The 17527-nt window shown below is 35.2% G+C and overlaps 1 protein-coding gene across 1 annotated transcript in view; it reads right to left on the bottom strand.

Annotated features, from left to right (window-relative positions):
- Nucleotides 1-16773, bottom strand: part of LOC136034071 (charged multivesicular body protein 1a-like) — a 39014-nt gene extending 22241 nt beyond the window's left edge. The window contains exons 1-4 of the mRNA XM_065715189.1: nt 16644-16773; nt 10418-10662; nt 5535-5663; nt 2116-2294 (exon numbers count right to left, since the gene is read on the bottom strand). Coding sequence (XP_065571261.1) covers nt 2116-2294; nt 5535-5663; nt 10418-10662; nt 16644-16650 — 560 coding nt within the window. The 5' untranslated portion in view covers nt 16651-16773. The remainder of the gene's footprint in view (nt 1-2115; nt 2295-5534; nt 5664-10417; nt 10663-16643) is intronic.
- Between the last annotated feature and the right edge of the window lie 754 nt (nt 16774-17527).

Raw genomic sequence — 17527 nt, 5'->3', positions numbered from 1 at the left:
AAAAAACTGTTACTAATCACGGTAACAGTGAGCAGTATTAACAGTAAGTAGTAGTAGTATAGTTACAGCAAGCAGTAACGATAGTGTGTATTAAGTCTTAATAACAATAATTTAGCAGTAGTAAATAAAATATATACAATCGAAACAAAACTAGTAGCATTTATTGACTAAATCACATGTTTTGGAACTCTAAACTTTCTTTGGAGCGTAGAGAGCATATCTAGTTGAGCACATTTGTTAGAAACCATCACAAACACGGACAAATCAGGATTTCTGATTAAAAAAAAAAAAAATAATAAAAAAAAACAGAAGAATTAACACTAAATAGATTTCAATGTTTGGATTGAAAGATAAGATAATTAGTAACAAATGAGAGCAAGAGAGAACAAGAGATAAGAAAGAGAAAGAAAGGCAGAGAGCGATACTTTAACATGCTATGACAAGTCTAGACCTATGCTTTCCATATGAACAACAGATACCGAGCTCCTTGTGTCCTTGGTAGATTCAAATAAAATTTATTCGATAAATGAACAACTTTCCATATGAAAGCTTTCCATATGAACATAGCTTTCCATATGCTTTCCATAGCTTTCCATATGAACAACAGATACCGAGCTCCTTGTGTCACATCCAAGACATGATACAATTAATATGAGCTTCATTGTCTATCTAACAAAATTGGTAGATTCGAATAATTTTTAAATTCTGAGATTTTTATATTATGAGGAGGGGAGCTTAAATCATTAAGCTCTGCCATAAAACTAGACAATTTGCCCAAAAGATTTGTATAATTTTTATTGAGGAGAAACCCTGACTATTGCGTCTCAACCATTAAATAATATCCTGGCTAAGCCAAAGAGAACATAAGACATGGTTTGAACATCACTTTTGCGAGCCTCTTTTCTTGCACAAAGTTTAGCTTCACAGCGTTATTGTCAATTGTGACAACAACTGTAAGGAAACTTCAACACCTGGAAACTGTGAATCAGCCATTCCTATTGCAAGACTCTCTAGGTTCAGTGAAGCCTGAGGAAAATGGAATCCTGACGGAATTGTACAGCAAAAGCCTAAGTTAGCTTTATTTTGGAGTGTTGTCAATTCACAAAAATTTAAGTATGGTGGAGAGGGATTCTTTTAATCTAAATTTGTAGTTTTTTCCCTCAATTTTTACAGTCAAAATACCAAAAAAAGTATTTTACATAGAAATAGTCCCCAAAAAAGACATTTTCCATACTCTAGGGGGGAGAGAGCAAAACAATCAAGGGGACAAATATACCCCCCTCCTCCACTTGAAGCTACTGGTTATATATAGTAATTGAAGTCACTGGTTTTTATTAGCAATAGTAGTTATTCTAGCCTTGGTTGAGGATTTTTCTACCTTATTTTTTACAGGAAAAAAAAAAAAAAAAAAAAAAAAAAAAAAAAAAAAAAAAAATGCTGAACGTGTAAACAGAATTATTATTTTTCTTTACCCTTTTTGGCAGTAATACTAAGATTTTTCAATTTTTTCTTGGAGGTTCGACTTAATCCTCCTTAAAACAATCAAAAATTAGGCTTTCAAAAAAGCTTCATCAATCAGTAACTGTATAGAAACTCCAAAAGATCATTAAAGTCATTCAAGAAGTTCAACAACATCATAGAGGGATAAGAGCAATTGCAAAGACTAAATGATACATTGACGCAGAGCCACATTTCATTCACCCCCCCCCCCACGTTCTGTTTCAAGAAAATCCTTGCCCCAATAAGAGTTTCCACTGAAATATATAGAAGAACGTTCACCCCTCACATAGTTGAAATTTTAAATCAATACCCCCACCCCTCTTCTCACTCTACTTTTATCTTATAGGTTTAGTATTTATTTTGCAATTGCGAAGTTTGTAATGCTTGCTAGCTAGACTTTTGTTTAAATTTGTTTTCCCCGTTTTAATTTTACGAGTTTTTATCGTTAGACTTTTTTAATTGATGTGCAATTTAACGATTTTATGACATTGACCATTTCCTAAAATTTTGCTTTTTTGACACTAAAGTCCGAATTCGGCCCTTTTGGTCTTGTGATAGTCGCTTTGTTGAAATAAATCTCTTAACTTATCTTACGTATATAGCAACTTAAATTACCTTCTATCCAAGTCTGCCTGACCTCTTTCCTCTTCTAAGACAGAGGGCACAGTTGAAGAAACGGCCAGCTTTCCTGCCAAGTCTAGCTGCGCTTCATCTGCAATTCGCTGCATTAAAGCCTCCACTTCATCAGCTGGAGTTGACAGAGTAGTTGTGGCTCCAATAGCATCCTCAACTACCTAAATGCATTACATTTTGAAATTCAGGTAAGAGTTTTTACAATAAGATATAGGAGTTTTGGAATAACATATGAAAGTATTCATACCTGCCGACATATCAAAATTCTTGATATGCTTGAGAAGAAGAAATTTTGAAATAATATGTGAAATTATTCAAACCTGCAAACACATCAGGTCTATTCATATCTGTAAACATATCAAAATTCTTGATATGTTTGAAAAGTACTAGTTTGCAATAAAATGTGAAAGTGTTAACATCTGCAAACATAGGAAACTTCTTGATATTTTGACAAGTAGAAGCTTTGAAACAACATGTCAAAGTTCTCATAACTGCAATCAAATTTTTTGATATGTTTGAAATGTATAAGTTTTGCAACATATTGTGAAAGTATTTATGCCTGTAAACACATGGAAATTCTTTATATGTTTTTGCTTAATTGGAAAACTCAAATAACCTCATTATAGAAAAAATGTGCATAAAAACACGAACTTTTACACCTAAGAACTAAAACATAACGTCCTTTTAAAAAAAGCTCATTCATTTGCCACCTGATAGCAAAACTTTCCAATTCTGATAGAAACTTTAGTTTCTTTTACTATGTATTATAATTTTCTCTGCTCTTTCAAATGGCTTATGAGGGGACTTTGTTAGACTTGCCGTTGCTTAGCAACGAAAAATTCAGTTTTATACTTTTGGATACGCCAGCACTTTTCCTAAGGGCAGGGTTAGCCTACGACCAAAATTATTCGACCCGCTAATATCTTTCCTTAACATTAATGACTTAAGAAAAATTAAGCTGACTCAGTTTGTGGTTGCCTGAAAGTACTCCGGCTTGGATTCTTTCCGATTTTGAGCCAGCTAGTAGTGGCTGAAAGCGTCCTAAAAGAAGACCCAAGTTCCGTTGGAGTTTTATTCTCGGGAATATCCTAGGCCAAGTTGGAATTTTGCTATCTGACACTGAGACCCTTAGTACAGACCACCCACGTGGAGAAGGCTGACAACACTCTCAACGCGACCTGGTATGAGGATTAAGTAAGTAAGATTCAATTTTATCGAGAAAACTATAAAGCATTCAAAATGGAGCGTTCGAGATCTTAAACCGCACTTTTCACAGAGCAACCTAAGTGACCATTTTGCGACCTTAAAACAATCCTTTTGCTATTTGCCACAATTGATTCCAAAATTGTGGCTTTTTGATTACAAAGGTTCTTGCGTTGGTCATGCGTCAGATGAAATCGGAAATTGGGCTCCCTATTGCAAAGCAAAACCAGAGCATTTTTTAAAAGTATTTTCAAAGTTTATTTCTTTGGTTATCTTCATATTGGTTCTTCTCTTCAACTTTATGGTCATACCAGGGTACTAAGGTCAACTATAAGGCGAATTTTTTGTGATTGCTGATTACAGGCAACTAAATTAATATTTTTTTTTTTTTTAGGAAATCATCATTGGTTCCTGTTTGACTAGCCTCTAGTTTCATCAGAAGTGTTTCAAGCTTCAAAGTTTCAAGAAATCTGGCCCCCCAGCCATATTCAAAAAATATTAAATTTTGCGAAGGTTAAGGCAATTCTTGTCAGAGGCCAAAAAGAATGATTTGTGCTTGTCCTTCAGCCAAGACATACAGTGAAGTGGAGCTTTATAGTCAAACGTCATTTGGAGCTCTTCTGCCAAGCTTTAATCCCTTTGGCCTGAAGCCGAGAACTCCGTTTAAGCAGGCGTTAGCTTCCAATGTGTTAGACTAAATCTAAAAGCATGTCTGGGAGACTCCCAGGCCACACCGCCCAAAGAAATTTTCTTACATTAACTAATACAAAAGTTTACAGGGTCAAAATGGGACCATTTTTAAAGGATATTGAAATGGTTCTTGTGAGAATAGGGGTTATTTTTATTTAATTAAGGTGTTTTTCATTTTTTTTTTTTTGTAGCCATGTGCCCATGGGGCTTCTATGCTAAATAAACTTATTTATCTATCGAGCAAGAGTAAAAGTCCCAGGTCAGCCTTTCTGAAAGCACCAATAATGTCCAACGACTACGCCCCTTTCCTTCCTTAGATCTTTCATGCATCAAGCTTTTTTATCTAGAATCAACAAATACGATATTTTTTTAATAGAAAGGCTCTTGCCTACCTTTTAACTTTATTTATGTGCCTAACAGCTAACAGATTTTGCCTAACAGATATTTCTCCACAGAAAGGCTCTTGCCTACCTTTTAACTTTATTTGTGTACCTAACAGATAACAGATTTTGCCTAACACATTTTCTTGCCTAACAGATATTTCTCCACAGAAAGGCTCTTGCCTACTTTTTAACTTTATTTGTGTGCCTAACAACTAACAGATTTTGCCTAACACATTTTCTTGCCTAACAGAAATTTCTCCACAGAAAGGCTCTCGCCTACCTTTTAACTTTATTTGTATACCTTCTAGATAACAGATTTTGCCTAACAGATTTTCTTACCGAACAGATATTTCTCCACAGAAAGGCTCTTGCCTACCTTTTAACTTTATTTGTGTGCCTAACATATAACAGATTTTCTTACCTAACAAATATTTCTCCACAGAAAGGCTCTTGCCTACCTTTAACTTTATTTGTGTGCCTAACAGATAACAGATTTTCTTGCCTAACAGATATTTCTCCACAGAAAGGCTCTTGCCTACCTTTTAACTTTATTTGTGTACCTAACAGATAACAGATTTTGCCTAACAGATATTTCTCCACAGAAAGGCTCTTGCCTACCTTTTAACTTCATTTGTGTGCCTAACAACTAACAGATTTTGCCTAACACATTTTCTTGCCTAACAGAAATTTCTCCACAGAAAGGTTCTCGCCTACCTTTTAACTTTATTTGTATACCTTCTAGATAACAGATTTTGCCTAACAGATTTTCTTACCTAACAGATATTTCTCCACAGAAAGGCTCTTGCCTACCTTTTAACTTTATTTGTGTGCCTAACATATAACAGATTTTCTTACCTAACAAATATTTCTCCACAGAAAGGCTCTTGCCTACCTTTAACTTTATTTGTGTGCCTAACAGATAACAGATTTTCTTGCCTAACAGATATTTCTCCACAGAAAGGGTCTTGCCTATCATTTAACTTTATTTATGTTGTAAGAGAACACTTGGTTCTTTTGTTTTTGGTACTTTGTGATTTGTTTTTTACCTAGCAAAACAAATTAAAACTTAAAAACAACTTAAAACTTGGAATATTAGAATACTATTCCTTATTAAAAACTACTTACTGAAGTTTTGACATCTAAATCCTCAAATTGCTTTTCGAATTTGTCCATAGTAGCAGAAATCTTTTCTAGGTCCATACTACCAATAGCTTTGTCTAGAGACCTGACAACTTGACCCATATTTTTTGTAAGCTGAAAAAGAAGATTCAGATTTAATACTTTGTTTGCTCTTACTTCATGCGTTGTTGTTTTCTTTGATTTTAGTCTTTATTCTAGCCTTGTAATCATCAATTTATAGGTGAACTTCATTTCCCTTTTTATTCTCAGTATTGAAGACAATACCAAAGAAGGGGGGATCGCAAGAGCACAAAAAAACATCAATTGATAACTACATACAATCGGTAAATTGATTTCTTATAATCCGAGTATTTCTTTGCAGTGAAAATATAAAATATATTCTGATCTGCTAAAACGTTCCCTTTTCTTGACAAAAATCAAAAATTTTCTAAAATTTCTCCAAATGGTATCTTGACTTGATTTAAAAAAAAGCCTTTAAAGATAATACTTGAAAAACTTGGTTAAAAAAATTCAAAAATTGAGCAGAATTGTATCACTAAATTTTGGTGACAAAAACCAACCGAAATCATAGTAAGCTTCACAAATTTAGAAATTAATTCCTATAATAATAAAATTCTTATAAAAAAAAATTAAATAATCAGACAAAATAACTTCAGTTTAACCAGTGAATTTATAAGGTTGCTCACACAACAGTAACTCACAAGGAAACACAACTATATGTCTCCAAAGGCACGTAGGGCGTAAAGAAGGAGCCATACATCATTCCAATCGTTTGCTACCACCAGAATTTTCTCCTACTGAGGTTATATTTACGTGTGCAAGTTATGCAGAACCGCCAAGTGTCAAAAACCCCCTTGAAGATGACTTAAACAGAATTAAACATGACTTCAACAATTGGTTAAAGATAGTTTCACACACAAAAAAATCCAGGATACAGGACAATTTTACTACTGTTATGTTTTGAATAAACGATAATAATCAAAATACTGAATAACGATAATAATCAAAATAATCTTATTTCCTAAAAGTTGGAAGAAGGCTTACAGGAAATTTTATTACCTCTGCAAGTGTTGGCATTGTTGCCAAACTACAAAAAAACGAACAGGCATTAAAAGAATATATTTTCTGGATAGCCTAAATACATAAAAGTTATTGTTACATAGATTTTATTCTGCATATTTATTTTAATGTATACATAATGAATATTTATTTTAGCTTCTCTATCCTCAGCTTGGTAATCAATACTTGCACTTAAATCTGGCGATTATTTACCTAAATGCTAGAGATGATCAAAGAATTATGGTACAGAACAAAACTTTTAATAAATTCTAATGCGATGTTCGATTCAATCATTAGCTTAAGGAAAAGAGTATTTTGGCAAACTCATTTTAAACTTCAATATAAAAGGGTAAATAATTTTACTACCGACATTATCTACATTTAAATTTTGCAAACAAACTCACCTTACGAAAAAAAGAAAACTTCGCTTAGATTTTAAGTTTCACCGTTTTTAAACTTTACGTATATTGACCCTTTTCTTCAAAATTAACGAAATTTTAGCATTCTAGCCAGACTCTCTTTGTCTACGACACTAAATACTGGTGATTCAAAGAAACAGTAATAGTCTCCCCCTCTTGTGCCCCAAAGGCTTAACATATCATTCCTTTATCTTCTTGAAAAGTTGAAATTATACAGAGGTCACCACCTCCTCACACAATTAATCCAATCATTTATGACCAATTGGCAAAAAGTGGGTACTTATATGCTATAGCACCTATGTTAAGTGCTTCCTCCATTGACACACTGTGGAATCAGTTTCTTCGTTAGTTTCTTTCAGCTTAGTGTGAAACAAGGTAAAGACAAGCGACAAAATAGATAGGAATTATATAATTTGGGCTATATATTCGCACATTAGGTTGGGAGGGTAAAGTATTTGAACAGTGTGAAGTTAGGAAACAATTCTTACTTCATAATATACAGAACAACTGTACCTAACACATTTTGCATTCAGAACCGCTATACGTTAACACTATACTTTACATTTTCATCACATTTTTTGATATTTCATTATGATTAGTCAGTGAAACAGGTCCTATTTAGATGAAGAACTTAACATAGGCGCTATAGCATATAATTAACAAAATACGGATTACCTGATTGTAGTTGGCAGAAGATTTGTGGAGCTTCTTTCATTGACACTGTGTTAGTCTTTGATTTGCAAGTTCTGTCAAGACATGTTTGGTGCTATGTTTGCTGCTATACTTGTTGTACTTATATATCATGAACATGTCACTACACTTGCTTCAAAATATACGAGACAATTGTTTAAAGGAACACAACCTCTTGTTGTATGGTAGGAAGTCAATCTAGATTCACTTCTGTAGAAGGGACCAGAATGAAAGGTTCCAAACTCAAAACTGGTCTCATAAGTGCATAGTACAGTTTCAGGACGAGTCCGCATGGTTGGTTGGTAATGATGTGGGGGTTTCAATCATACTTAAATGATGATGTGTGTCAATCTGGCAAAGGATAAACGGTGATACACTATGACATATTGTGAAGTTAGGAGATACGTTTTCTTTCTGTACAACCTCTTCCCTCACAACACTAAATATAGCATGTGTCTGACTCAAGCTGTAGGACATTAATGCTAAGATAGTTTTACTGAAAAAAAAATTGTTTGTAGTTTCTAAAGAAAAAGATTTCTGACTCAGAACTGATCCCTCCCTTGGAGTTTCACATTCATCCTAAGACAACGTAATGATATGCCTTTAATCTCTTGGTAGAGTCGTCTGATTTTTGTTAACTAATGAAACCCAAACACCAATCAAATACAGATCAATAATATAAAGCAAAAACAAAGTAATACAAAGTAAACAATGAGTCAGCCGTCTCAACGATGAATGCAAAATTGACACAATCTGTCGGGTTAATACTTTTTCGATAAGGTCACGAGTTTCGAGACGGCCAAGCTCTGATTTGAATCGATCCTGCATGGATATGGGAATCCTTACGAGTAGCTTTACTGTTAGCTCACGATTTTGTGTCATGTAAGGGTGGCGTTTATATGCTAGCTTCCCTATTCCTTGGAAAACGTCCTCAGACATAGAAAAGGTATGGTTTCTTGTTAACTTCATTCCAGAACTTGATAAGACGCAAGGAGATTATTGAATTCTTGTACAAGAGAAACTGTTTTGCGATGCTTAAAACTTGTAATTTACAGATCTCTGAAACTTGGCTGTCTTTTTTCTAGACTTTCAGGTTCCAAGTGCTTTAAGCTTGCCATCATAATAGGAAGTAAGTATATGAGAGGTGTAACATTGGTCGTAAAGGTTTAGCATTTTAAAGACTTGCAACGGTAGACTTTGTGACTTCAGCACCAATATCTATGTGGTCTGTTTAGTCCATACAGGATTCCTAAGGTTACCACATAGTTTTTTTGGGAATAAAACTACGAAGGCGTATGGCATGTTGGTAGCGCTGAAGTTCAAGTTTAACTGTTGCATCCTTGCTACTTTATACAATGCTTTTGTAGTTCCCCACTTGCTTGCGCTTGCCCCATTTTGGTCTCTTTTCTCGCAGACAGATGTCAGTGACATAAAGAAGTGTTTTTACAAAAATGCAAAACATATGCTTAGATTGCCTCTATGGACCAGTAATGCAACTCTGTCAACACGTTACGGAGCAGCTACTCCAGTGCGTAAAGTAGAAAAGCGAAACGAGCGTTATATAATACGCCTGGGCAGTAATAGCACTTTGCGATAGTTTTTTTCAGTTTATAAATGCTGAGTTTGATTTCGTTTTTAGAAGTGTTTTGTTTTGTTTTTTTTCTCGTATTACTCCGTCAGTTGTGTATTCTTTGCAATATGATGGAAAATAAACATATACATACATACATATATGCATACAGTATTAAATGCATATCAACTGGTTGAACAAAATTGCTCCTACACACGCTCGCAAAGTGATTTAATCGAGCACATTTTGAAAAAAAAAATTTCTATTGCACGTCACTTATTTCTGTCACTGTACGGATCAATGCAGTGGTAACAATCTTTGTTTACTCCGCTGATGATTACTTTCCATACCAGTAACATCAACTTCCTGTTTTCTGATCTATTTTGCTTCATCATGTATGGTTCGAGTCGTGCTTGGGTTCCCTGGAATGTTCTACATATCAGGACAACTGTCCTGGTTGTGATCCCACCTTCAGCAAGAAAAGTCTCTCCAAGCTGATCATTTTTCAGCCCAAAAAAAGGCTGATCTATCACGATTTCAACCTGCTGATAAACCCACTGCGCCACAACAGGACTCTTTCTGATTCTGCTTGTGGAACTTGTACTGTTTGAATATTAGATGTGAAAAAGGCTTGGCATGTTGTTTGAACAGTTTTGCGTATTAGGTCGAATTGTTTTTATTTCCTTCTTGAATGGCAAAGGTGCTAAAGACATCCTTGTCTTTTTCTCCTCCCTACTTGACGAGGTAGGAACATTTCAGTGCATAAGATATCTCAACCAAATGGGCCCTAAACAGTAGTTCCATATGCTTTGAAAAACATGTAGAGGCATCTTTCAAATTCAGTAAGTTCAAGGCCACTAGTTAGTAGGGTACAAAAGGGTCAATAGTCCTTGGATAACAAACAATTCTCCTGACTTCTCTAATTATAAAATCCTATGAAAAAAAAAATAAGCAAAGCAATAGATACAACACTATGCAAGAGGAAAGGGGTTCAAAAGAATATATAAACAGGAAACTGTTATCAAATCTTTTCAAGCATCAAGCTTTAATCAATTTTCTTTCCAATTTCCTAACTTTCCACAATCTTTGAAGCTCCAAAAGCTGAACTGGGTTAAAGAAACAATACAAACCCCTCTAAGCATTGCAGCCGAATGAACCTTGGACTGAACTGCATCAACCTTTGAGGACATTCTGAGATAATTGAGTGCTTCGTTTTTTTTCCTGATAGCGTTTTCGGCATAAATCCTTGCACCTTCAATATTACCCTGCTGAAGAGCTTTTTTGCACTTTGACTGCTGGACTGCTTTGTCCTTTTCGGACTTTTTTGACATCTTCTCTAACTGCTTAGCACAAAATCTTAGTTGAAATGATGTGTCTGAAATACAAGAACAAATAAATTTTTTCTCTGTAAAAATTTTCCAGACTTTTTTCTCCCCCTTTTGACTTGTATGGCACCACACCTCCCTGCCTGTCCTCCTTAAAAAAATACTTCTTAAGTCATGTAACTCCTAAGAACTATATATATATATATATATATATATATATATATATATATATATATATATATATATATATATATATATATATATATATATATATATATATATATATGTATATATATTATATATATATATACTTTAAGGTTCCAAGTACTTTTAGCTTGCCATCATAATAGGAAGTAAGTATATCAGAGGTGTTGAACATTGGTTGTAGTAGGTTTAGCATTTTGACGACTTGCAACAGTAGACTTCAGCACCAATATCTATGTGGCCTGTTTAGTCCATACAGGATTCCAAAGGTTGCCACATAGTTTTTTTGGGAACAAAACTACAAGGGCATATGGCATGTTGGTAGCACTGAAGTTCAAGTTTAACTGTGGCATCCTTGCTACTTAATATAATGCTTTTGTAGTTCCCCACTTGCTTGCACTTGACCCATTTTGGTCTCTTTTCTTGCAGACAGATGTTAATGACATAATGAAGTGTTTTTACAAATATGCCACTTCATTAAGATCCAATCAACCATTCGTAAGATACCTCAATTTTCAAGCTTTCCAAGAATCCCGGTTTCCCCCTTCCCTTCAACTCCCTTCAATGTCACCGGATCTGGTACATATTTAAAATGAAAGTTCTAAAGCACAAGATCCTTCTAGATATCAAATTTCATTAAAATCTGATCACCTATTTTTAAGTTACAAATACCTCATTTTTTCTAATTTTTCTGAATTACTCCCCCCTCCCAACTCCACCAAAGAGAGCAGATCCGGTCTGGTTATTTCAGTCACCTATCTTGGACTTGTGCTTATTTTCAGGATGAAACTTATTCCACCAAGTTTCATCCTGATCTCTCCACTTTAAGCATTTTCCAAGATTTCCGCCCTCCCCCCCCCCTAATGACACTGGATCTGGTCAGGATTTAAAATAAGAGATTTGAGTTTCGAGGTCCTTCTAAATATGAAATTTCATTAAGATACTATCACTCTTTCATAATTCAAAAATACCTCATTTTTCTATTTTTTTTAGAATAACCTCCTCTTCCCAACTCCCCCAAAGAGAGCAGATCTGTTCCAGTTATGTCAATCCTGTATCTAGGACTTGTGCTTATTTTTCCCACCAAGTTTCATCCCAATCCCTCCACTCTAAGTGTTTTCCAAAATTTTAGGTTCTGCCCCCCCCCCCACTTCCCCTTCACTGGATCCAGTCGGGATTTAAGATAAGAGCTCTGAGACACAATATCCTTTTAAACATCAAATTTCATTAATATCTGATCACTCCTTCATAAGTTAAAAATACCTCATTTTTTTAATTTTTCAGAATTAACCCTCCTCCCCCAAAGAGAGCAGATCCGTTCCAGTTATTTCAATCATGTATCTAGGACTTATGATTATTTGTAGCACCAAGTGTCATCCCAATCCCTCCACTCTAAGGATTTTCCAAGATTTTAGGTCCCCCACCCCCTGATGTTACTGGATCCGGTTGGGATTTAAAATAAGAGCTCTGAGACACAATATCCTTCCAAAAATCAAATTTCATTAAGATCATTAATCAAATTTCATTGATCACTCCTTTGTAAGTTAAAAATACCTCATTTTTTCTAATTTTTCAGAATTACCCCCCCCCCCCCCCAACTCTCCCAAAGAGAGCGGATCCGTTCTGGTTATATAAATCACGTATCTAGGACTTGTACTTATTCTTCCGACCAAGTTTCATCCCAATCCCTCAACTCTAAGTGTTTTCCAAGATATTAAATTCCCACCTCAATTCCCCCCAATGTCCACGGATCCAGTCCGGATTTAAAACAAGAGCTCTGAGAAACAATATTTTTCCAAACTTCAAATTTCATTATGATCCAATTGCTCCTTTGTAAGTTAAAAATACCTCATTTTTTCTAATTTTCAAAATTGACCCCCCCCCCAAAAAAAAAAAACAGAGCTGATCCGTTCCAGTTATGTCAATCACGTACCTAGGACTTCTGATTATTTTTCTCACCAAGCTTCATCCCAATCCCTCCATTCTAAGCATTTTCCCAGATTTTAGGTTCCCCCTCCCCCAACTCCCCCCAATGTCACCGGATCTGGTCAGGATTCAAAATAAGAGCTCTGAGAGACGATATCCTTCCAAACATCAAATTTCATTAAGATCTCATCACCGGTTTGTAAGTTAAAATACTTCATTTTTCTATTTTTTCTGAATTAACCAGCCCTCCACCCCACCCCCCCCACCCCAGATGGTCAAATCGGGAAAACGACTATTTCTAATTTAATCTGGTCTGGTCCCTGATAGGCCCACCCAATCTCATTGTCCTAGCTTACCTGGAAGTGCCTAAAGTAGCAAAACCAGGACAGACAGACAGACCAACAGAATTTGCAATTGCTATATGTCACTTGGTTAATACCAAGTGCCATAAAATGTAAATTCTGTGTCTCTAGTGTACCATACTTTAGACATGTCAATGATTGTAACAACTAGTGGATTACAACCTGATCTTGAAAAGTTGAGTCATCAATGAAATGTCCAGCCCAACTAACAACAAAGAGCTAGCCACTCAGCTTGGCTTACAAAGTTTTTAGGCAATTACCAAACCACACCTCTCAACCAAATTAATCAACCAAACCTCTCCTCAAAAACAAGAAACTTCATGGCCAAGAAGGAAGAACTTCAGAAGGACTTTATCTAGAGAGAAAAACAAAGAAGCTCTGAGGGAAATAAAACACCAACATTGTCAAATCTATCATCTTTGACCCATAATGCATTTCCATTGATCTTGCAGTTGATCCCTCATACTATTGTCTTGGAGCATACCAGTCATTCAATGGCAATGTCAATCCTTATGCCTCTACATCCCTTAACAAGACTGAACAGATGTACTCTCAACTAGAGAAGAAGTAATATGCAAATGTATTTGAGTGTAAGTACTTTCACCACTATCTCTATGGCAGAAAGGTGAATGCCATGGCCATCCATCATCTCCTGGAAAACATAGTCCCTAAGCCCCAACAAAAAGTGCCAGCAAGAATTCAATGGATTTCACTACAGATCCAACCTTCTGACCCTAATGACCTGTCTATCAGCTTTTGGGATTCCTGCCAGTCAGTCATTCAAAGCTAGCAGAAATTGCCGAAGAAACTTACAAAGATCCCCAGGTCAGCCAACTAACAAATACCATCAAGATTGGATGCCAAAGATCAAGAACCACAAGCCCCTGGAAAACATAGTCCCTAAGGCCTTACAAAATGCACCAGCAAGAATTCAATGGACTTGCTACAGATCCAACCTTAAGACCTGACACTCAATCTTATGACCTGAATATAAGCTTCTAAAATTCCTACTAATCAGTGATGCAAAGTAAGCAGAAATTGCAAAAAAAAAAACATACAAAGACCCCCAGGTTAGCCAACTAACAAATACCATCAACATTGGATAGCCAAAAATATAGAACCACAAGCCCTGGAAAACATAGTCCTAAGTCCCTACAAAATGACCAGCAAGAATTCAATGGATTTTGCTACTGATCCAACCTTATGACCTAACACTCAGCCTTATGACCTCTCCATAAGCTTTAGGGATTCCTACCAGTCAATGATGTAAAGCTAGCAGATACTGCCAAAAAACCCCAGGTCAGCCAACAACAAATACCATCAAGACAAACTGACAGTTGACTGCAATCTCATCATAAAGGGAGAAAAAATCATCATACCTGAAAAGCTGAGACCAGAAATACTGAGCAAGTTGTATGCTTCCAACTTGGACATTGAAAAAACAAACCAGCAAGCAAGAATGATTTTCTATTGCCCAGACCTCAATGCAGACATTGAAAAGATGATCCAAACATGTTCTGCATGTCAGAAATTTGGGCACACCAACCAGAAGGAACCCCTTGCATCTACAAAGACATCCTTGAGACATGTTGCTACAAACATAGACAACCCTCATCTAGAACTTCCTGAATGAAGAAATACTTCAGTATATAAATTTGGTACCCCCTCAAAGTTGTTGATGAGCTGTCAGCTGCAATTTATCATCCTGTATGTGCCCAAGGAACTCCTCAAGAAGGTTATATCTTACCTCTAAGTTAGTCCAGTACTGCTAAGCAGCACAAGCCTGGCAGAAGATGTACAATGGCCAGCATGCAAAGCTATTGAGACCACTCTATTCAGGTGACACAGTACAAAAACATGAGTATAGCACTATTTGTCCAAGAAGTTTTATTCTAACCAAATATATTCATTCTATCAGCATATCTCTATCATGCCTCAAGTCTCTCTCTAGAATTGTCAGTTGTGAATTATAAATTATTCAATACAAGCTGCAAAAAAAACAAGGCATATATAACTACTGCTGCTAACAACTTATTTATGAGGGACATATCCCAAATGTCCCTCTTCTCTGACCCTATACTGCAAAAACTATTATATCATATGTTTATTGAAATTTATATGTGTTTTTCCCTCTGGTGTGCCTTATGGTGAAAAGAAGCATGAGCCAAGCACTACATCTTTAAAGCTGTTGTGCCAAAAAAGAAAAGTTGAAGGTTGCCAACAGAAGTTTGGGAAAAAGAGGATGCAGTAATATGTCATGGGTAAATATTTCACAGTTCATATAGGCTAATTGACTTACCAATAAAATGAACATATCACTTAATGCCTTTTTTTTATGTTCTTTACAAATATAATGATTGCTTCTATTGCAAATTCAAATTTGAGCACTTAAGAATGAAAAATTTTCAATTAAAGTATGAGTTATTGGTCATTTTTGACAAAATATTACTACATTTTCTCAATCCTGATTTCTTGGTAGTTTTCAACAAAATAATACTACATTTTCTCAGTGCCCAAATTATTTATTGTTAGGTTAGGTAGGGTCAAAAAGTGCTTAAATTTGAATTTCTGATAAAAAGCAATTATAATATTCATAGAGAACATAACTAAAGTCATGAAGTGATATGTTCACTGTATTGGCAAGTCAATTAGGCTATATGAATGCTAATATATATTTTCTAATGTCATATTGCTTTGTTTGCTTGCCTGCTTTTGTTTATTTGCTTACTTTACTTTTGTACTTTATTTTCTGCCTATGTTAGTCTGTCATCACAAGGGTATTTAGCCTACAAGGGATTAGGCTACTATAGCTACAGTATTTTCTTAAAACTACTGTGTGAAGTAATTGAAATAATTTTTTATTTAGAAAAGACATTTTGCACCAGGATTGGTCAATGTTCCTATTACCTGAACAATTGTTTAGGGTCATGAAACTATTGTTAATAGATGCATTTTGACTTTTTGAACATCTTTCCTCTCTTGCAAAATTATTGCAAACTCAAAGTTATGGAGTTATTCCAGCCCAAATATCCTGTATTTACACATATAGAATTGCAATCATTTCCATTTTCATTGATTGGATATTTGAAATTGCAAATCTGTAATAGTTTAGAAACAAATTTGGGCTATATATTTGCACATCAGGGGGTGGGGATAGAGCATAGCATATATTAAATACGTAAACTAAACATTGCTGTGTTTAATATATGCTATGCTTTACCCCCTCCCCTAATGTGCAAATATATAATAACTCCATAATGGTGAGTTTGCAGTAATTTTGCACGAGAGAAAAGATGTTCAAAACATCAAAATGAATCTATAGACAATAGTTTCATGACCCTAAACAATTTTTCATGCAATAGGAGCACTGACCCCAGGATTAAGCTTAGCATACTGTTAAAGTAAAATTACTAGGCCTAGTAACAATAAGGTTGGGCCTATACTTTCATCTTTCTGAGGAAGTAACACATTACAGTTATATACTATAAATCATTTTATAGATAGATAATCATAGAATTTCAGCTATAAATCGCTCTTACCATCCATTTTGTCTCAAAAAGTCAAAATGCAACAATTTCCTTATTTTTCTCGTTTTTCTTTCTTGTCTTCCATAGAGTAGCGACATTTTACTTGATTAGCCGGCGTCTACACTCGACATCTTCTGAAAAACTGTGACAAAAAGTTGGGCACAAATAAACAGTTTGTAATTCTGACGTCCAAAGTGAAATAACTTTATACAGTCAATCAGTTTAATGCTTATGCTCATCTATTCTCAGTTTCGTAGGCTTCTAGCACATGGTAATATCATTGCAGAGTGTCTTAAGATAACATTAGGCTAAATTCCCCAAAAAATAATTTAGGTATAAGAATTAAGTCGGAGACACCACATCGACTAGTCGGCAGCACATCATCAATAAAAGACAGGTCGGTTTCGAAAAACACGTGGTGTATGCCAGTCGGTCTATATTTATTCTTATGTAACCAGTGTTGAACTAGCTCTAAATGGGTATCTGGAGAAATCTGGAGAAGGTAAACAGAAAGGGTGGGTGAAAACCTAGGATGGCTGGCAACCATCCCCGTCTTGCTTCCTGGCTGAAGGGCCAGGAAATGGAGATCAGCACCTCCAGTAGGGACAAGAAAGTTAGTTGCCGTGTTCTTTGTCTATATCTTTTATATTAACACAAAAATACAGAGATAATGTTGACCGGATTCAAACTTCTTTGAATATTAACAAAATTCTCTAAACCTATTTATTCATTATTTTTTATCCTAGAGCTCTTTTCTTAGCAATCACGTTTCAGCTTTTAGTTTCGAATAAATGAAATTTGACAATTTTTTTTAATTGTCATGTTGCTGTATATGACTTCTTTAGAAAATGTTAGTTATATTTTAAAAGTGAAAGAAATTTCACTTTATTTGTTTT

The sequence above is a fragment of the Artemia franciscana genome, chromosome 12 (assembly GCF_032884065.1).
Source record: "Artemia franciscana chromosome 12, ASM3288406v1, whole genome shotgun sequence".
Classification (NCBI taxonomy): domain Eukaryota; kingdom Metazoa; phylum Arthropoda; class Branchiopoda; order Anostraca; family Artemiidae; genus Artemia; species Artemia franciscana.
Note: the sequence above shows the minus strand (reverse complement) of the source record. Positions and strands in the feature narration are given on the sequence as shown.